This window comes from Hippocampus comes, unplaced genomic scaffold, assembly GCF_001891065.2.
Source record: "Hippocampus comes isolate QL1 unplaced genomic scaffold, H_comes_QL1_v1.1 scaffold326, whole genome shotgun sequence".
NCBI classification, from domain to species: Eukaryota; Metazoa; Chordata; class Actinopteri; order Syngnathiformes; family Syngnathidae; genus Hippocampus; species Hippocampus comes.
In genome coordinates, this window is record NW_017805930.1 from 1,570,718 (window position 1) to 1,592,421 (window position 21,704).

The following is a 21,704-nucleotide window of genomic DNA, read 5'->3' on the forward strand; positions in this document are numbered from 1 at the left end:
AGACGTGGTGTCTTCTTCGTGTTAGCCATTCGTTTAAGTTTCTGTGCTGCCCTCTAGAGGATGTAAATGTAACTACCACTGTTAATTTAGTCAAACGTTTTACGGTAATTAGAGGTGGCACAATTACTGACTCCAAGTATGGATACCAAAAAACTTAAATGTAGAAACTCTGATTCAACTGCTTTATATAAAGTAAAAAAAAAAAAAATAGACAAAGTGAACAGTCCTTCGTACAAAAAGACAACATGAAATTTACTGTCAATTTTATGCAATATTCATTTGGATAATAATGGAAAAAAATCTGCACAAAAATAGTTTCCCTTTTACTAACTTTAATAATGCTTGTACTGAGCACACAATCACTGGACAATTACATAACTGGAACAAACTACTTGTAACTTATTAAATCATAGAATTTTTTTTTTAATTAAATACAATTTATAAAATACATTAAAACGCCTTGCTTCATAAAACACTGTTATTAGTTTACAATTTTCAGTCATACACCAAATAAAATGTCCTTTTGTTGCCATTACAGTGCAGTCTTGCAGTGTGACGGCCAGTTGGCACGTAGCTCCTCGTGGACATGGAAGTAAAACCAGCACACAAATGGAAACAGTGTGACGAGAATGGCGGCCGACACTCTCAACTTGCCCACCGCCGACCTGGAGGACCACAAAAGGTGGATGTAAGTCAATCAAACGTCAAGATATTGTCATAAAACTGTGACGTGTTAATGTGGTTGAGTTGACTGCACCTTCCGGAGTGACGACACAGCAGAAGCCACAAAATCGTCAACACCACACCACCAAACTCTCTAAAAATAAATAAATAAATACATAGATAGATAGATAGATAGATAGATAGATATGATTATGAGGCGTACATGTTTTCAACGTGTATTTTAATTTAATTACTACATTATTCGAAATAAATAAATAGTTATACTGTATGTATTATGATCACTTGAAAACGTAGATGGTCCCATAATGCGGGCAGGTCTGGGGGTTCATTGCATACTCTTCACCTACCTGGCCTCCTCTTCTTGGAAGAGGCCTGTTGTGTTCTGCCTGTAAAGCTTCCATCCAATGATGAGGAGCATGCCAGTGCACAGCATTATGTGCAAGTCAGCCACACGCCTCCATGCTAACATCTCTGCAAAAACAGAAACAGCAGCACAGAGCAATCAAAAGTTGAGATTTAATTGGAAGGAACATTTACTTTTCATTGTATTTGGCTATTTTAACTTTTTGCCTACAGAGATTGCTGACTGTGGTTTACACTATTAAATCCTGTGTACAATACTTATATTAATACAAATTAAATCCTGCGGATTCCCGCAACAATGAACGAGAGGCATCAATTTGTAGGATGTCCTTATTAAATTCAATTCCTTGCGTTGAGTCGCGGAGGCAGACATGCCACATCCAAAATGGCGATGGTCAACGCTGACTACGGCAGCAACGGGCCAATCAGATTGAGGTATCAATGCTTTGCGTACCTGTCACGTGGGGTTTGAGCCCAATGAGCGCACAGAGGAAGGCAGGAATGCCATAGCCCACCTACAACAGAAACATTGCGCAAAGCGATTACTATTTCCGAAAAACTCGACTTGAAGGTTTTACATTTATGTTTTATTTTATGTCTTTATTATTTACCATCCACAAAGCGGCATCCGGGTCGTTGATCTGTCCAACACAGACAAAAGTTCACGGTGGTGCTGCTGTTGTTGTTGTTTCAACGTGAGTAACTTTGTTCAAGTATACAAGCTCACCTGTACGTACGTCGCCAAGCCAAAGAATAATGCCATCATCCCATTGCACGCTCGCCAAACAACAAGCATCCAGGTGGTCGCCGTGTACGTGTTGAGTTGGAGAGCCATCCTCGTCTGCGGCCGCCCGCACGAGACATCCAGGCGTCCTTTTTCAAGGGTCCCCGCCGAGTCGCTGGTTGGGATCGGACTATAATTTGCCTTTTCACTGTCGTCCATGTTCGTTTGGTTCATTCATCGCTAGCGCCCAACTGTACTGGCACCTCGTTCGTAAAATACTGGACTTTGTCTTAATAAAGTTAGTTTGAGCAATCAAGACAATTACGTCATCTTGGATTTTATTAATCAAGTTTGAGCGGAGAGACTAGCTTGTGATGGTGAATTTAACACACATTCAAAATAGGCCTAAAAATGAGCCTTAAACGAAACTTGAAAGTTATTATTGTTATAATTTAAATTAATTAACCTCCCATACTAAAGTTACTTTTGGCAGACTTGAAGTGAGGCCTCGGTCTAAAGTTTATTTTTAGCCTCACTTCCGGGTTTGTTTGGTTAGCGAGTGTGTGGTTGGCTCGTGTCGTGGGGCGTTGACATGTCAAGCGTCAATCAACAAAAGCCAGTGTAAAAGGCGTGTCACTGTCAAAAAACGTTAAAATGCTTGTTTCTAAAGTTTTTTTAGCCTCCCTTCCGAGTTTGTTTTGGTTAAATAACATGTGTGGACAATCCAAATAAAAACCCAAAATAAAAAGCAACGTCAACTGATCAAAAAAAAAAATACATAAATGTAAACAAAATGGGTAACAAGACATGTTACTTGTTTCCAAAAGCAAGTAAGAGTAAAAACTATGTCCGTTTTTTTTTGTTTTTTTTTTTACTAATTTGCTAGCTAGTGCGCGTGGGCGGTCACGGGTCAGAATTTGAACATCCCCCAACAATGCATGTAAAAAAAAAAAAAAGTATTTCTAAAGTGTAACATGAAAAAATACAGCAGTATCCTGGGAAATAGTATATTTTAGTGTCACTGAATAAAAAATAATTAAGGCATTTTAATTTGAAAAAAACGATTTGTTCGTGTGAAAAAAGAGAAGGGGGGGGGTGAGAGAGATGTCAATGTCACTTGGTCAGCTGATCGCTGCAAGCTTCCTCGCTTAGCTTAGCTTAGTTTAGCTTTGCCTCGCCTCGCCTCGCTGATGTTGTTGTGAGCGCCACCTTCCTTCACAGGTAGCTAGCTTCCTCACAAGCTGTTTCTCAACCACAATCTCTCAATTTCTACCGGCTTCCACACCGGCCAACAGCCTCCCGGGGGGCTGCATGGTGCTGCGGAGCGGACAGTATTGATCGTGGGCCGAAGCAGGAGAGGCGTCTGAGCGCAGCCAGGCAGCTCGACAACCAGACAGCCGCCGCCGCCGGCCCGGCGCCGCTGATGGAATTTAAACACACAACAATGGCGAGTCCCGGTCCGAACAAGACCTCCGCGGCCAGCAGTAACAACGGCGGCACGGTGAACGCCACCGCTGCTGGCCACCATCAGGCTTTGCAGCATATTAGCAGCGTGAGCAGCCTGCAGGGTGAGTGAGTGAGTGGGCGAGTGAGCCAGCCAGTGGACGGATGGATGAATCCCGGCGAAGGTGAACTCTAGCTCGGGTATTAGCCGCGGGGGGCTCCGGCCGGCTGCTCTCCTGGACTGAGAACATTCCCGCGGAGGGAGGGGGGCGTTACAAGGAGCGGCCGCCGGATCAAATATCACCAACAAACATTTACAATATATCGCATTACCTGTACGTTCAACAGAGTTATACCAAACTCCGTTCAAAAACTGCGCGCTGCCAAAACAAATCTCTTGCCAAATATTTTCTGAACGTCTATTTCTATTGTTATTTACGTATTCGCTTCATCAACGCGAGGGTACTCAATCGGCGTTGCGACAACCCTGTTTAAACCGCAACATCCTTGATATTCGTGACTTAAATTAATGTCCATCCGTCTAACTGGGGGGATTTGCCCAAATGGCTCACATCCTTGTAAATTTGGGGTATTGGGCCTTGAGATGCTTTCATTTCATCGAATCATCAATGAAAGTGGTGCCTAGGGTGGCTATTATTATTATTTTAGACTTTTTCTCATGTCCCACTATAATAGACATCCACTTATTTTCATATCAGTCAGAGAAAGTGGTGTCTTAAGCTCATTTTCTTTTCCTGACAGTCATCGGGGCCCGACTCAAGGAATTGAATTGAATGGAATACAACTTTATTGTCAAATGTGCTGTATGTGTAACATAAATTTCTTCCCTCTCAACATAAAACAAGAGGAGACGCTGCGGGTGTCCGCGCCGCCATCATGTCTCTAAATAACCAATTTCCTTATGAATTCGGGCATGTATGCTTCAGCCTTTTTTTTTTTTTTTTGTCATGTTATGATAGTCCTTCCAATTCTTTTTGATCAATTAAACTAGGAGTTCGCTTGGGTGTTTGGCTACTCCCTGAACCAAAACAGTCCCATGGGGCACTAAGCAAGGAGACGCCACCGAATCACATCTCGCAAACCAATAAGTACAATTCCACATACTACCTGAATATTTCTTTTGAGTCATTTTTGGTTTTTATAACTGTGACCTCCCTTGTTTCCTCTTGGTGGAGCCCGGACAACTACCTTCCATAAATGCACAATTTAAAAGCAATTCACTTTGATAAATGTTCTCTGAACATCTGTTTACAATGACATCGATATCTTTGCTTCCTTAATTGCTGTGGAGTCATCTCCGATGAAACTGCAACACCCTTGACATTCACGACTCCGGTTGTGTCTAAACTTGGCTTCATTCTTCAGGCACTTGAACACACTCGGTGGCACTTGAGGAGTTGACCCTGGGCGACGAGTCCATTTTTTTACACGCCAACCTCATCCAGAAACTTTCACAGCCACACCGGTTGAGAGCACGTCATATCGAGCTATCAGATACCATATGAAGTGAGAAATATGAAGTGAGCCAGTTCTCACCTTGGCTTTTGGTAGGCTTGCCTTGCAATGAAGCGCTTATCATTGTTTATGCATCTTTCTTGATTCAATCTCAAATTTATGAATTGATCCAAAATGTCATCTTTTCACTTTCATACAAGTTGAAGCTTTGTTGAACGTTTATCTTTAAACACGCTGTGTCAAATGAAGGACCTGATGCAAAATGTTCCCATTTTTCAGATGCCAACACGTGCTGGAGGTGTCAGAGTGAAACAGGTAATACTCCCATTTCATTGAATTGACTGCAAGTTCGTGTAGGTAACAAGAGATGAGCCTTCCTACTGACCCACTTCTTATCTGTGACTAATTTCACATTCTTGCCATGATGGCTTGGTTTCTCTGGTTATGTAGTTGCATGTTAATCTTGAATCCACAATAAAAGGGAGAAAATAACACGACTAGTGATCTTTAATAGGTTGATAAGAAACAAAAAGAAGGATGGAATCACCCCACTTGCAGGATGCTCATCCAGCTTTCTACATATGATGATATAAAATTGTGATAAACAACGGCCTTGTTGATTTAGACTGATAGATTCTTCTTTGTCAGTCAATGTGGACCATCATATTTAATGGCTACCTCACCTCCGACACCGGTGGTCACCAACCACTGCCATTTGGTACTGGATGAAATAAATTCACCCTTTTCAGGGACAGCGGTTACTACAGTGGACAGCTTATCATGTTAGCAGGTTGCAGGGTGCATGAAAGGGTTAAATAAAAAAACTTTTTTGTGAGGGGAGTATACGTCAGCCCCCCACATGCTCCCATCCCATCGATGGCTAGCGGGCTATTATCATATGATTGAGAATCGTGATATTATGGTGACTAGCTGTCATGTAACCGTATTTTCATGATCAGACGCGGTGATGGGAGTCAACCTTTTCCTTCTTTGCTTTGGTTTGCAAGTTGAAGTAAACTGGTTTCGGGGGGTCCTTTTTTTTTCCCCAAGCGGGGAGCTCTTGGTGATGACGATTTATTGCAAAGACTACTTTCAGTGTTCCTGTACAATGTGATGATTCCATGTTTTCTCATCCTACTCTGACTTTTCACTCCATGCTGCTAACTAACGCTCGCTAATGCGCAACGACGGTGAGACTGGCCACAAGGAGAACACCCTCCGGCCACTTTCTATAAATTATTTATCATTTCTCACGTCTGTTCGCCCGCTTCACCCTCACGCCTCCGCGTTGGCCATGTTGGATGTTGCACGTGCATGTCGATCCAAACAAGAAATTGTTGAACAGGAAGTAAACGTTGTGTTCTCGCCTCCAGGCTTTCAGATTAACCTGTCTGGAGCCCCCCCAAGTAAGACCAACATCACTGTGTGTGTGCGTGCGTTTGTGTGTGTCTGTGTGCGCGCGCTCACAACTTCTAATATTTGTGTGGATGTGTGTGTGTGTGTGTGTGTGTTCTGCTGCTCGCTGCTAATCCATGTCGAGAGCAGGCTTGTGCCACAGGACCCGTCTACTTCCTGGCAGGCTACAAGATAAAATGTAAATTATCCATCTATCGTCAATAAGTGTACAATCAAAAACAGTACATTTCGAAGACTACCACAATAATATTAACCCATCCATTTTCTAATCCGCTTCTTAGGGTCGCGGGGTGTGCTGGAACCTATCCCAGCTGTCTTCAGTCAGTAGGCAGGGTACACCCTGAACCGGTTGACAGCCAATCGCAGGGCACACATAGACGAACAACCATTCTCGCTCACAATCACATCTCGGGACAATTTAAAGTGTTCCGTTAGCCTGCCATATATATTTTCGAAATGTGGAAGGAAACCGGAATACCCGGACAAAACCCACACGGGCATGGGAACAACATACAAACTCTGCACAGGAAGGCCGTAGCTGGAATCGAACCCTGCCCCTCTGCACTGTGAGGAGGACATGCTAACCAGTTGACCACCGTGCTGCCCCCTTAATCTGAATTTATTCAAATCAATAACAAATAGCAGCCACAGAATATTTACATCACTTTCCTTGGCTCAGCAGAAGGTAATACTTCGTGGAAACAAGTGGAAGATGGGAAGTACTGCTGGCAGGTACTGCTGATTATGATTGCCAGCAGGAGCCCCTGCCCACTGGCACACGCCGAGGAAACTGAAACAGAAGGAAAAATGACCAGCAGATAGCCCCACAAAGCAGGAAATGACATTTTTTGTGTGTGTAAAATGGCTACATATGAGAACAGCTCGTCCACAGAGAACATTTTCACAAGTCGCTAAATAACTCAACATTTAATGTTTGTTGAATTTTATGCTTGAGCTCGCCACACTCGCAACTCTCTGTCTCGAACACATCAAAAAGTCCAGTGAAAATTAAATGTCCCCTCTCGTGTGTTACAAACGTTAACTTCCTGTCTCTATTCTTCTTCTCCAAAGCCAAAGAAAAAGTCAAAGAACATTGGCAGAGTTTTGATGCTGACTGAAATGCGCCTTTTTGAGGTGGTTTGATGTTATTTTGGGAGGTTGGAACCTGAATGCAGCGTGACTTGCTGGTTCCTGCCTCTAGATAGCGCTCATTTCTTCTTGCATGTGTCAGCGCAGGCCAAAATGAGGTTGTTGTTGTTAGTGTGTGGTCACTAACTTGATGTCAGCGCGGCATGGAGCATCCCTCACTCATCTTTTATTTGCCTCATGTTCTTCGGTCTCGTCGCCTTCAAAGACCGTTTTGACAGTTGTTGACTTTGCTCCGCTTTTTTTTCCCACCACCCCCTCAGGTAAACGTAAAGCCCTCAAGCTGAACTTTGCCAACCCGCCCATCAAACCCACCACCAGATTCGCACTGAACACGGGTGGACAACCTTTCCAGAACCCTCACATGTGAGCCGCCACCACTTTGTTACTTCAGTCATCCTTGAAAATCATTACTCACCTCAACATATAACTCTAAATCTAAATCTTTTTTTTTTTAAATTACGTTTTTATTCTTTTTTTTTTTTTTTTACCTTAACGCTGATACACTTTAAATCTGTTTTCCACAAAAAAAAAAGCGTGGAGGTAATCCTGGAACTGGAAAAAGCTATGAAAATGAAAATATGAGTAGCTTTAAGTTATAATATCACCAATAATCACTGGATGGCAGACACGTCTTTGTTGCACTTCCACTGGGTCTTTTAAAATGTATTCTTCATCCATTATCCGAACCGCTTTATCCTCACGACGGTTTCGGGTGTGCTGGAGCTTTTCCCAGCTGTCTTTGGGCAGTAGGCTGGGGACACCCTGGACTGGTTGTGAGCCAGTCACAGGGCACACAATAACAAATAACCATTCACGCTCACAATCACACCTTGGGACAATTTAGAGTGTTCCATTAATCTACCGGGTATATTTGTGGAATGTGGGAGGGAACTGGATCACCCGAATAAAACCCTCACAGGTGCGGGGAGAGCATGCTAACTCCACACAGCAAGGCCGGAGACCAGATTTGAACCCTGAAACTTGGCACTGTGAGGCGGACGTGCTAACCAGTCGACCACCCTGCCGCCTAAAATTTGTTCTCAAAAATGAAATATATTACGAGCATATATTTGGCACGCATGCATCTATTTTGTCCGTATTTAAAATCAAATTTTTGCCCTCCATCTGGTTAGGAAGTGCATGGCCCTATGCGGCCCCCAGTAGCGCTGATGAAAAATTGTGGCCCACCATTTAACTTGCTCAGTTGCCTCCATTCAACTTTTACTGATTTTTCTCCTGGTACACGTGCGCGTGACATGTTATTTTTCCCACCTTAGCGAGAGGCTGCGAACGCACAGCATCGAGTCGTCTGGCAAGCTGAAGCTGTCGCCCGAGCAGCTTTGGGACTTTACGGCAGAAGACTTGAAGGACTTGGGTGAGATCGGTCGCGGGGCGTACGGCTCTGTCAACAAGATGGTGCACAAGCCCAGCAACCAGATCATGGCGGTCAAGGTGGGTGCACCCGTCATCCCTTTCGTGCAGCCCTCAAATACATTTTCGTTCTTAGACAACAGTTGGAATCATTCCCCGCCCACCTTTTCCAGAGGATCCGCTCGACGGTGGACGAGAAGGAGCAGAAGCAGCTCCTCATGGACTTGGATGTCGTGATGCGCAGCAGCGATTGTCCCTACATCGTGCAGTTCTACGGAGCTCTTTTCAGAGAGGTCAGTGTCAGAGACGGACTTGAGTAAACGCCCGCTTTTGGGACTGAAATCTTCTTTTCGGATTCCAATTTTCTCTCACGACTTGCACCTTCCGTCTACAATAGTAGCTTCTCCAATGAATTCAGCCTTCTCTTGGGACTGGTACTTGAACTTATAACTAGTACCGTCTCTTCCCTTCTGTCACGCCTAGAACGATTGCCGGGACGAGAGCTGTGAATATTTTCCGGATGTGGTGTCCGTTGATGGTTGGGATGCTCCAGGCTGTGTAGAATTTTCTCAAATGTTCTGGAATCTTCCCTGTGTTGCAGGGCGACTGCTGGATCTGCATGGAACTCATGGCTACCTCCTTAGACAAGTTCTACAAATTTGTGTACTGCTCACTAGACGACGTCATTCCTGAGGAAATCTTGGGGAAAATTACTTTAGCCGTGAGTTATTACCTCCCCGTCATTATCATCATCAGTCTTGCCGACCTAACTTTTAACGTCCTCTTCCTACTTTCAGACTGTGAAAGCACTTAACCATCTCAAAGAAAACTTGAAAATAATCCACAGAGGTAAGGGTTAATAAGGCCGAGCGCCAAGCGGTGTGAAGGCCCTCTTGAAATCAAGGTCCTTTTATTTTGTTCCGATTTATGAATTAACGACTATGTATTTGATGTTGTTGTTCAGACATCAAGCCGTCAAACATTCTCCTGGACAGAAACGGAAACATCAAGCTGTGCGACTTCGGCATCAGCGGCCAGTTGGTGGACTCCATCGCCAAAACGCGCGACGCCGGATGCCGACCGTATATGGCAGTAAGTGTCACACGAGTTCCGGAATAGATGTGTTGCTCTATGCTAGCTTCACCCTGCTCCATCAATTACTTTTCTGTCGTGGATCCCGAGTCCCATTGTAATGCAGTACTTGACTTCAACCTACAGTGGTGCTGTTGAGTCGCTCAGCCAGTTTGTAGTTAAAAGAAGAAAACAACGACAGCTGTGGGAGGTTGCGCTCCATCGAGGCACACCTCCACAATATTCTGATCATCATGACACGCTTCACGACCCAGCGTCGCAATGCCACTTGGGCATGCGCTAACATGCTAACGTGCCTGAAGTTCGTAATTGATTTATCCTCAAGGATTGTATTTAATTGTAACCCTGACTTGAAACCTTAACATAATATTGCAACTCTATGTGGAGTGTACTTTTTGTGCGTTTTGTAAAGGGTTTTGTGTGTGTTTGTTTTGCAGCCCGAGCGAATTGACCCCTGTGCGTCACGGCAAGGTTATGACGTGCGCTCGGACGTTTGGAGTTTGGGAATCACGTTGGTGAGCTTGTACTCTTGATGATGGCTATCCGGAAGTATTTCTTCTTGCTATGTGCGTGCATGTGGTGGTGTTGCAGTACGAGCTGGCGACAGGGCGTTTCCCGTACCCCAAATGGAACAGCGTGTTCGATCAGCTGACTCAGGTGGTCCGGGGGGACCCCCCGCAGCTCAGCAACTCTGACGAGAGGCGCTTCTCGCCCAAATTCATCTCCTTCGTCAACGTGTGGTGAGAACGCACTATTTTTTTTTCTTTTAAGTCATGATCATTACTCCAAAAATAAAAGTTTTTATGAGTAGACAGCATGCTAAAATGCGGCCGATAAACGTAGCTCTTCAACTTTATAATGACTATAGTAGTAATGATAACTTTCTCCTTTCTTTGAAGCCTTACCAAGGACGAGTCCAAAAGGCCAAAATACAAAGAGCTGCTGGTGAGTTCACTTCGGCTATCAACATGTGAAACCGCATTCTTAACATCATGTTTTTGCATGCGTTCTTCCAGAAAGATCCGTTTATTCAGATGTACGAGGAGCGTCCTGTGGACGTGGCCGCTTACGTGTGCAGACTTCTGGATCAGATGCCGGCTTCTCCCAGCTCGCCTTCCTACATGGACTGATTACCACGAGTAAAATGAATGCGCGCACACATCCATTCGTTCATCTAACTGCAACAATAAAGACTTCAAGCCAGACGCAAAACAAAGCAAAGCTGCGAGTAAAAAAAAAAAAAAAACACGATCATCTCTTTCACATCATACTCACAAACGCACACGCACAGTCGTCATGATGTGAGTGTGTCTCAGCGATGCAACATCTCAACTAGATCCAGATGAATGCTTATTATTATTATTATTATTATTATTATGGAGAAATAGTAAATGTTGCCTCCTGCTGGAAACATGCTGAGTGCATGTGCGTGTGAATTGAAAGCATCAAGTGTTTGGTCTCCTCTCAAACTTGTCATGTCAGAAGTGAGTTAAGAGGCTCAAGTTGTTTAAGATGTAAACCAGGATATGCTGAGATAATCTAAATAAAGACCAGAAGAATAATCGATACCATATGACTTGATGTTATGCCTTGACTTCATGATTGTGTCTTGATAATTTCCACCCTATAAAATACATTTTGAACAGTGTAATATGAACGTGGACAAATATATTAGTGTATGGTGAACAAAGAAGCCGTTATGCCACAGTGCTATACAATGGGTGCAAGGTGGGAAGTATATCAGTGGCGGTGACCGATGTGTACAATTTATAAAATGTCTATTGATGTTTACTATGTCTGCATAATGTGTACAATCTATAAAACGTCCGTTGATATGTATGCACAATGCAACACCGGTACTTTAGCTCTGCTGCACATACTAGTTTAGTCATATGTAATACAATTATTCGCCAGAGGATACATAATTTATCGGTTAATGTATTTACCAAATAGTTGAGTAACAACCGAGAGTTTCTAACGTTAATTTAATAATAGTAGATATATTTTTTAATGCTGCACTGTTTTTTTTTCTCGATTTTATTCTGTTGGTCGTATTTCCACCGTGCCGCTGACGGTACAGTATTACATTTTGTCACCTTGAGTCAAACCACGCCCCATCATCACCGATTAGCCCAGAGGGTAAGGAAATCCGAGGAAGCCATTGGATGAACCGCCGTAACGTCATCAACACGTGCCGGAAAAGGTGTGCTTCACATGTCTCTGTCAACTCTCAAGTAAGTGGTTAGTACGTGCTTCTCGCCCACTCGGAAACTTTATGAGGTCATTTTCCCCTGGATGTAGGCTGCAAAATGTTTGACCAAAAAGAATCCACATAACGGCATTTTTTGATTGACGCGTTTTTAAATATTATGAACGTGCTGAGTGCGGTCACTTTGTGCGTATCCGCCGCCGCTCGTCCACTGCTCCTCGCCCCGCGTCGTTGTCCTTTTCTGCGGCCTGCCTGGCACCCGTGTCGCTCCATGGCCGACAACAGGAACAACAACAACAAGATGGAGAAGAGACTCGCCAAGCAGCAAGCGAAGCCGCTGCGGAGGCTGAAGGGCAAAGAGAGCCGCAACAAACGCGGGGATGTGCACGGCCCCGCCACCGTATACGTGCAGGTGGTTGGCGCCGGAAGTCGAGACAACGCAGCGTCACTTTACGTCTTCTCCGAATACAACAGGTGCGTGCGTGCGCCGTCACGAGCACGAGTTACGACGTCATCGATTACGTATTGTGTCCTCGACAGGTATTTGTTCAACTGTGGAGAAGGGACGCAGAGACTCATGCACGAACACAAGTAAGCTACACTACTCCATGATGATAATTACTTTATTATGACTGCTTGACTGGCGACCAGTCCATTGTTTTTCTTTCTGCCTTAGCATCTTTTTTGTATATCTGCCCTGTCATTGCTATGTCTTGTTTCTCACTCCCGTTTCCAGGCTGCGAGCGTCCCGACTGGACAATATCTTCTTGACCCGAATGAGCTGGGAAAACGTGGGCGGGCTTTCTGGAATGATCCTCACCTTAAAGGACACCGGAGTCCCCGACTGCGTTCTCTCAGGACCCCCTCAGCTGGTGAAAGAGACCCTCCAATAAATATTGGGACGCAAACAGGAACTCATGAAAATTTGCAATTTGAGCCAATTGTTTGGTGCTCCCATAGCTTCTGCTTTTTCCGGAAAGACCGCCTACCAGATGTTAGAGGTCGTCCGTGATTCTTTACTGAACGATGAGATCCTACACCATTGACACATTTATGAAGTCTTTCACATTTTCAAAAACGAGAACCTCTTGAGTGCCAGACAAATTAGGGCATTCTGACTGATCTGAATCCAATATTGTGTTTTGTGACTATATCAAGACGGAAACTACCAATTGAAAGATGAGACTTTCTTAATTTGTCACCAAAGAAAACAAATTGCTTGTACCTTATTCCATCTCTTTTTTTTTTTAGTAATCAGCAGTAGAACATGGTTTGGTTTCACCCAAACCACATTTTGGAACCAAAGAAAAATGTAGAAAACATACTTTTTGTGAGCACATATTATGTACACACAAGTGAATTTGATACAAATAATTTTCACTTTAGTGACACCTCAAGCATCTGAAGAAAGCTGTCCTTTTATTCTATAAAGCACCAACAACAGCAATGAAAATGCGCTTCTGATGGCAAAATAATGGATTTACAAATAATCACCAGTGTAACAATTTTACATTTGACAAACTGTACAAACTATTTGCATGTGATTTAGTAGTACAGTAGTAATAGTAGTAGTAGTATTTGGTAGTGTGTGAGCGTGTCAAAATGTGTGTGTGTGTGTGTCTGTGTAAAAATGACATCCTTGCTTCTGCTTGTAAATTTAAGTAATCCATGTCATCCTTTTCTCCGCTCATTGCCATAAAATCAACAAAAAAGAAACATAGTGGACATCAATTTATGTCGTTCGCGCTGTGTGTGCATTTGTGATAAGTATCTTTGTTCACTGCATAAGTGTTGCTGACCGGCCTCATTTGTGTTTGAAGGAGAGTTACGTGAAGGCCATCAAGACTTTCTCTGGGCCGCTGGACAGCATCAAACTTTGTACGTCTTCTGCCTGCGCTCATCGGAATGGCTTTCTCCTTTCATTTCTGCTTTGAATTTTCTGTTGTGTGTTTTTTTCACATTAGCCGTTCGTCCGTACACGGACCAAACATACACGGACGACACCATGACCGTTGTGCAAGTTCCCATCTTTGGTGAGTTGCAAACATCAAACTCAGCATGCTTGTCTTGATAAGGGACGTTTCTGGCCTTTCTTCCCCTCATTGTCTTTCGTCACCCTCTTTGTCCATAGCCTCAGCAGGGAATAGCCGGCCCTCTCCAGGAAGTAGCCGCTCCCCAAGCCCAACCTCTGACACGAGAGATGGCGACCAACCTGATAATGCCAAAGACCAAGCAGGTGACTTATGACGCATATCAAACATAATCCACGTGACTTCCTGTTTAACTGTTGCACTTTTGACATTGTTCATTGATTATGAATACGTCATTTTTCTTGTAGGCGACGAAAGAACAGTTACAAGAGACGCGTCACTGGTGGTCGCGTTCATATGCAAAGTAGGGCAACCTCGTGTGTCCGTGCATGTGTGTGTGTGCGTGTCACCTCTTGAAGTAAAGCGCCATTTTGTGTTGTGTGTCAGCTTCATCCCAAGAAAGGCAACTTTTTGGTGGTCGAGGCCAAAGAACTTGGACTTCCTGTGTGAGTAACTTTAGGACCTTGTCCAAGGAAGCTTGTTTCATAGTTTTCGTGTATTTTTACTCATTATTTTACAATATTATTTTTGGCTACATTTTTGTATACATACATACACACACACACACACACACACACACACACACACACACACACACACTGTTGCACATCAAGTATTATTCTATTTGAACATATGCTGTGTTTACACTGGGTCAGAAGCCGTGAACCATATTTGATTCAGATTCAAATTTTATTCAGATTCAAATTTAATGTGCCAAATCTATTATTTCCACTTTTTGTATGTTTTTTTTTGGGGAGGGGGGGTTGCCCCAGCTAAGATGATTTTCAAAGATGTGTGATGGAGAAATGCATTGATGTGCATTTGTGGTTGTGAATTCGGTCTAGAATATTTTTTTTATTGTGGGCTGTTGTAAAATAAATAAAAGTGTGTTGTTGTTCGTCTCATAGTGGCACGGCGGCGATCGGCCCACTTATCGCCACTCTGAAAAGCGGGAAAAGCGTCACATATGATGGCAAAGAGGTGCGTTTTTGTCACATGGGATTTTTATCAACTTGTCCTCTTTTGGAAAAAAAACATTTTTTGTGATTATGGTGTTGGGAATGGTCTCTGCGTCTCTGCAGAATCACTCACCCATTCCCGAAGGAATGAATGTATCGTTGACTGTAGGCCTGAAGCGATGAATCAATAACTCCCAAATCACAATGTGAAATTTGAAACGTACTTTTGAATCGTTTTTTCTATCAGATCCGACCAGAGCAGGTGTGCACGCCCACCGATCCGGGACTGGCATTTGTCATCGTGGAGTGTCCGTCCGAGGAGTTTGTCACGCCTCTCTGCAACAGTCAGCACTTCTCAAGGTCAGCCCAAGTGGAAGCAGCACACGTCAATCATCCTGACAAATAACTTTTCCTATCACCTGCAGGTATCACAACGGGGGGCCGGAGGACGCCCCTGCTCTCGTGGTGCACATCACTCCAGAGGCGCTGCTGAACACGGATCAGTACCAAGACTGGATGAAAAGGTGCATTTTCTTGTTAGCGGTCTTCTTTCACCATCTTTCATTATCCCCGTGTAGCGATTCGTGAACAATTAGCAAATTCATTGTCTCTGTCACAGGTTCCCAGCCAGCACCGAGCACCTGATCCTGAACGAGCACGCTGGCTCCGCCCACAACGTCCGCAGCCACAAGATCCAAGCGCAGCTCAACATGATCCACCCCGACGTCTTCCCGCACCTCACCACCTACACGCCTAAAGTAACGTGCGGGGCTCTCGGCTGGACATTTGTATCCACCTCGCTTCCTTTTTTTGTCAACCATTCCCGCCAGCTTCATGCCAATTGTGACAAATAGTTCATTTGTCGTCGTGCCGACAGGACCCCCGGGCATCTGTTGAGACGTCCACGGTGCGAGCCGAGTGTCTGCTAAAGTTTCAGCTGCGACCGGTCATCGAGTGGCAAAGGTCAGTCGGCGCTTCAACAGTGAAGGTGCACACAGACGTGGCAATGTTGCGTTTCGCTAGGTTCTGTGTGAAAGCGAAAGGTCAAATGATTGCTAATTTCTTGTGTTTTATTTGATTTAGAGACGCCATCCCCGCCTGCAATCACGAGGAGTTTGTCAAAGAGGCCTATGATGTCCCTAACTTTTTGCAGGAAGTGGACAAATGTCGCCATCTGCGCTCAAGCACATCCGCGGCGCCTGCTGGTGAGTTCAGGTCGAATCGTGGAGTCAATGTAAAGTGCGACACCCGCCATAACGCACTTAATTTTTTTTCACCCACGCTATATCGCATTTTTCGGTGGTTGTTGTTTATGGCTTTTTACAGTGTAGAGGCAGCAGCCCATTTAGAATTGCATGCTTCAATGTAGTACCATGTTGTGCCACAACCAGCCAGGCAGCACTGAGCACTTCAGGAAGACAACGTAGTTAACAGTAAGAAGAAGAATTAGCTGCAGTTTGTTGTTTGAATATACAGTTTTTTATTCTCTTTTGTTGAATGTGTTGCTGTGGTATCAAAGTTGCACTTATTTCAAGGTTTATACCAGAATGTCAATGATGACTTCTGTTCGCCTGTCTGTGGTGTTTTGGATCAAATGCTAGCATTAAGCTAGCTGACCTTTTATGATGTTTGGTTGACATTTTGGTCTAAACAATAGACAGTGTCTATTGTTTTATGGGTCACTTCTTCACTAAACTACAACTGGGTGTGACAAAAACATACTTTTGACTCTTAACTGTGCAAGCGAGGGAGAATCCAAGTCTCTAAAATGTGTTACTCATTAAATTTTTGTGTGTTAAATAGGTTTTAACGTGGGAGGGGTCAAACTATTTCAAAGATATTTTTTCACACGGTTAGTTTTTTTTAATTGTCTTATTGTATTGAAATTGTATTTTTATCTTTTTTGTGTGTTGGTGTAGGACAAGCAGAATATCCCGAGTTTGTTTTTCTGGGAACTGGATCGGCCCTGCCCATGAAAATTCGAAACGTCAGCAGCACTTTAGTCAACATCAGGTTGGTGGGAACGAACACACAAGCTGAAAAAGTGACGCTAATACGCATTCTGCTTGCATATTGACTGTTCGTCCAAATAAACGTTTCTCCTTGCCCGCGTGTGAGGGCATTACACGATCTTGTTTTCATCACGTGGATATTGATTGGAAAAATTCTGGAAATATACTGGGATTGTCGTGGCCCTTTATAACGCGAGTTGTAGCATCAACATGGCAGGAGAAAAAAATCGTTTTTCCTGTTTAGCGCGGGCCGTTCGCTGCTTTTGGATTGCGGCGAGGGGACCTTCGGTCAGCTGTGCAGACACTACGGCGACGGCGTGGACGAGGTTCTGTCCCACATCTCGGCCGTTTTTGTGTCGCACATGCACGCCGACCATCACACGGTGAGGTGGCTCCAACGCACGTCATGGAGAAAAAAAAAAAAAACAACATGAACAAACATTTGGTTTTGCCTGGTTGTCAGGGCCTGGTCAAGCTGCTGTATCAAAGACAACGTGCCCTGGTACGTCCAAAACAAAAAAAAAAACTTTGAATATTTCATGTTACTTTTTTTGGGCAACCATATTAACCTGCTATACAAATTCTTTGATTTTTCTTTTTTGTGACTATGCATATTGCCATTTGTATGATGGCGCCCCCTGGTGGTGCCTTAGGCGACACTAGGTAAGGCCTGGAGTCCCGTGTTGCTGCTGGCTCCCCGGGACATGTTGAGCTGGCTGCGGCAGTATCACGACGGCTGCGAGGAGATCCTCCATCACATCAAGTAAGTGTGACGTTAGCGTAGCTTTGCCTGTAGACATTTTCAACCACGGCGACATGCAATATTTTTGCGGGGCCAGAAGACCTCGGCGGTCATCAGTCCCCATCTACCACGCAGAAGTACCCTGGCACCTGTCGTTTACTCACATTATAGAAAGCTCAATTTCCCTGACTGTGGTCTTACTTCTCATCTCTTTCAGCTTCATTCCAAACGACGTCCTACGCCGCAATGCTGACACTCCCAAGCCGAGGACGCAAGCGTTGATCCGGGCGTTACTGAAGGACAACGCCTTGGAAAAGGTTACAACTTTGAAAACAAAAAATCAAACACAAAGAGTTGAACAAATACTCTTTGGACCAGCCGAGCCAGTTTGATGACTCAGTTGATGATGTAAAATTGTTTCAAATGTTTCTAAATTAAGAATTGTGTCTTCATACACAATTCGACAAAAGATTTACATGTCCCAAAAAATAGAATTGCAATTATTTCTGTTTCCCCAGAATGCTAAAAAAAACAGCAAAACTTAATTTGAGTATCATTTGCATTTTCTTTAAGCAAAGAGGAATAAAAAGGCTTACAATCAGATTTTTGTGAGGAAGAAAAAAATCTGAGTCTTTATTGTAAACGGCTGCTGTTTTTACTTGCAGCTCCCCCCCAAAAATAATTTGCCACTTTATCCTTCAAAAAAAGCCCGACCTGTCTTAATTCTTTTTTAAAAAATCATCATTTGTGACGTGTTTCTTTTCTTTAAACACTGCCGTTGACCGCTGTAACACCTGAATTTGATTGTATTGTCAGTTTGAGACGTGCACAGTTCGTCACTGCAAGAACGCCTTCGCCTGCAGCCTGACTCACCAGTCGGGCTGGAAGTTGGCCTTCTCCGGCGACACCATGCCATGCGACGCCCTGGTGCGCATGGGTGAGTCAATTCGCACCACCCAAACGTAAACAACACTCCTCCTATTAATGGAAGACGATCCCATCCCCTCCCCTTGAGGTCTCCTCGTCAATGACATGGCAGCAAGAAGCCGAGACGGAGACTGATTGATATTCTTTTGCACCTCTCCCATCATTTTCACCGCCATTTTGTTTTTGGCTTCCAGGGAAGAAGGCCACCCTGCTGATCCACGAGGCCACGCTGGAGGACGGCTTGGAGGAGGAAGCAGTGGACAAACGGCACAGGTCGGAAAAAACATCACACTGTCGTCACCAAAACAAAAAACAAACAAAAAAAAAAACATCCAGTGACAGTCTAACAACCCAATAGACAAAATAACATCAAGATGCACACTTCGAAGGGATTCCCAAATGTGTAAACATAGCCTTTGATACAGCGATCCTGCTATTGGCTACAATTTCCCACGATGACATCACACTCTCTCATCCCTCTGATGCTCTGGCTTTGGTAGTTAAATAATGACGGTTTCATTTCAATGTATTCTTCGCTTTGTATTTGAAACATACTGGGTTTCTGGAGCAAAAATGGCAGGAAATATATTCAGTTTAAATTCATCTCTCCTTTTATTATTTATAATTTTATCTGTGGTTTTATTGTTCTTGTTTTGGTTGTAAAGTGTCTTGAAAGGCGTTTATAAATTAAATGTACTATTATTATTATTAATCAGCTCAAAGAAGTATTTTAATTGGATAATATTTTTGCAGATGTACCTATTTTAGTGTTTTGTTTTGTGTTTTTTTTTCCTCGATAGCACGACATCGCAGGCGATCGACGTGGGCATGAGGATGCAGGCCGACTTCATCATGCTGAATCATTTCAGCCAGCGCTACGCCAAGATCCCGCTCTTCAGCCACGACTTCACCGAGCGAGTGGGGATCTCCTTCGACCACATGCGGGTAAGGCGACCGCTTGCGCGCTGACATTGTCTTGCGATACGACTTTCAACTGTCATGGGTGGGTGCCCCCATCATCAACGGGGGTTCACTGTAATAATGATATCGATCCAATCGAGAGGTCCTTGTGTGCGTCAGGTGCGCCTGGGAGACTTGAAGGTCCTCCCGGCTCTAATCCCGGCACTCAAAACACTGTTCGCCGAGGATCTGGAGGAAATGGAAGAGAGACGAGAGCGACGGGAGCTCAGGCAGAAACGGACAAGCGACGGCGACTTCGGCCAAGAGCATGACACCGCTGTTGTTCTCCACGCCAAGAGACTGAAGAGCAGCTGATGACATTCGCTATCCGCCATGGGAAAAAAAGCAGCCCTCCGCCGCCAAATAGCCAACATCCGCAGGCCCAAAAAGGCTCACGACTGCTAACAGGTGCCACAAGATTACGGCAAAGTGCTATTTTTATCCAAATGAGCTTCCTCAACTCGTACATATTTTCGTTGTCACCAAGACACCACTTTAACAATTTCTTAACATGAAGACAGCAACAAAGCTCAACTGTTGTCTAAATGAAACTGCAAAATAGATAGCAGCAAAGCATGACTTTTGATTAAATTCCTCAATTCATTTCAACACAGGTCCTTGACATTAAGACACCACAAGGTTAGTGCTTGAAGCACTAATTTTGTCTACTTCAACACCAAGATGGCGCCACAGTAATATTTTTAGTTGAAATTCAGCGAATTATGGAGGCTTGGTTTAAAAAAAGAAAGAAAAGAAAAATCAGAATTGGTATAATGCCACTTTACTACATCCAAACCATAAACCTTGATTTTTGTTTGTTTTTTTTTTTTGGTTTGAATGTAGTGTTTTTGTTTGCTTTAGAGCGAGCGAATTTATTTTTGCATGTAGTTTACCTTTCGATGGCGGCAACTGGGAAATCGAACTTGTGTAATCGTAAGTGAGCATGATGGCATTTTTTTAGTTTGTGCTCTTCTGTTATTGTCTGCCTCCATCATGACCACTCAGCCCAATTTGAAATGAGCAATTTCAACAAGAATTATGTTTCTCGCGTGTCAGTCACGTTGCATGTTTGTTTGTTGACTACCTCAATAGCCTGAAGTGTAATTTATTTTTTTTTTAATGTCAGCTAAAAACACCCTTGGTCCAAACTGACCTGAAATAGCACCCATGTGTGCAACACTATTGTGCGCAGGACAGTCAAAAATATATCCAAGTGTTAATTAACTGCCTTTTAATTAACTGCATTTAGTTTGTCAAATTGTCTCCATTAAATTCTGTAAAATATTGAATGGGGTCAAATTTACTCCAAAGTTAAAAGGAGATTTGACTGGACAAAATCGGCATCACACAGTCGAAGTAACATTTTGTAAAGGTAAGAGGTTACTTTTTTTTTTTTTCGTGACCTTTGGCCCGAATGAAACTTTTGTTTTTTGTGCGTTTGTCACCCATTAGTGCAAAGCACATTAATAATGAAATAAAAAGTGCACTGAAAGCTTACATCTCATTCATCAGTTGAAAACAATGAGCAATATAAAGGAAATTATTTGTACACGAATCACTGGTTTATTGTCTGTTTTGTCTTAATTACAGTAACATTTTCATGGCACCCCCACAAATCAGGACTGTAAGACATTGCTGCAAATATTAACATTAATGGTGGGAATTAAAGTAGAAATCCTTGTTACTATATCGCAAGTAAACGATAAATGAAGTCAGGCACACGCGGGGTACTTAATTGGTAAATTAAATCAGGCACAAGCGGGGTACCTAATAATTGGGGTCCTCGCTCACCTAATAGTTTGTTAGCAATACACTGATTACGCTAACCTCGTTCATGCGGTCATGGTGTATTTTAGGTGAGTAATTTGGACTCGGTGATGTTTCAAAAGTAGCAACAAGAATTTTAAATTATATGTGTGACAGTTTAAGAGGTACTTAGTCGTAAATGTGATAGAACCATGCCTCTAGTATATTTAAATGTCCTTTTTAACATGGGACTAAAACGTGTGAACTAATTTTATTCGCGTAATTCTTCCAAAAATCCCAGTAACTCTCACCCCCCCCCCCACTGCAAGGCACCCACACCA

General features: G+C 43.5%; 3 protein-coding genes and 1 long non-coding RNA gene across 7 annotated transcripts in view; 3 read left to right on the top strand and 1 right to left on the bottom strand.

Annotated features, from left to right (window-relative positions):
• Positions 1-312: 312 nt before the first annotated feature.
• Positions 313-2,516, bottom strand: tmem220 (transmembrane protein 220). The gene is made up of 6 exons (XM_019889884.1): positions 1,775-2,516; positions 1,659-1,688; positions 1,502-1,562; positions 1,032-1,155; positions 758-817; positions 313-665 (listed from the first exon to the last, which is right to left on the bottom strand). Exons 1-6 carry the CDS (start codon positions 2,003-2,005, stop codon positions 533-535), a joined length of 639 nt encoding a protein of 212 aa, XP_019745443.1. The 5' UTR covers positions 2,006-2,516; the 3' UTR covers positions 313-532.
• map2k4a (mitogen-activated protein kinase kinase 4a) lies at positions 1,724-11,286 on the top strand. 4 transcript variants are annotated; one of them, XM_019889880.1, is made up of 14 exons: positions 1,724-1,742; positions 3,067-3,339; positions 4,970-5,005; positions 6,064-6,096; positions 7,516-7,618; positions 8,533-8,707; positions 8,800-8,919; positions 9,228-9,347; positions 9,424-9,475; positions 9,591-9,718; positions 10,156-10,233; positions 10,310-10,458; positions 10,618-10,663; positions 10,735-11,286. In XM_019889880.1, exons 2-14 carry the CDS (start codon positions 3,195-3,197, stop codon positions 10,846-10,848), a joined length of 1,299 nt encoding a protein of 432 aa, XP_019745439.1. In that variant the 5' UTR covers positions 1,724-1,742; positions 3,067-3,194; the 3' UTR covers positions 10,849-11,286. The 4 variants fall into 4 exon arrangements, with proteins under 4 accessions (XP_019745439.1, XP_019745438.1, XP_019745441.1 ...); XM_019889879.1 differs by lacking the exon at positions 1,724-1,742 and adding an exon at positions 2,861-2,992; XM_019889882.1 differs by lacking the exons at positions 1,724-1,742; positions 6,064-6,096 and having other exon boundaries at positions 2,870-3,339; positions 7,528-7,618.
• A 569-nt stretch (positions 11,287-11,855) lies between these two features.
• On the top strand, positions 11,856-21,172 carry elac2 (elaC ribonuclease Z 2). Its single transcript, XM_019889946.1, has 23 exons — positions 11,856-12,401; positions 12,468-12,518; positions 12,664-12,799; positions 13,748-13,805; positions 13,892-13,960; positions 14,059-14,163; positions 14,266-14,321; positions 14,405-14,463; positions 14,926-14,998; positions 15,224-15,336; positions 15,402-15,500; positions 15,596-15,734; positions 15,854-15,939; positions 16,060-16,181; positions 16,896-16,989; positions 17,233-17,371; positions 17,452-17,490; positions 17,642-17,751; positions 17,948-18,047; positions 18,547-18,667; positions 18,852-18,930; positions 19,458-19,602; positions 19,738-21,172. The coding sequence occupies exons 1-23, from the start codon at positions 12,088-12,090 to the stop codon at positions 19,930-19,932; spliced, it is 2,502 nt and encodes an 833-aa protein (XP_019745505.1). The 5' UTR covers positions 11,856-12,087; the 3' UTR covers positions 19,933-21,172.
• A 235-nt stretch (positions 21,173-21,407) lies between these two features.
• LOC109527833 (uncharacterized) overlaps positions 21,408-21,704 on the top strand; it is a 27,492-nt gene continuing 27,195 nt past the window's right edge. Inside the window, exon 1 of the long non-coding RNA XR_002170590.1 lies at positions 21,408-21,473. This is a non-coding gene — a long non-coding RNA (uncharacterized LOC109527833). The remainder of the gene's footprint in view (positions 21,474-21,704) is intronic.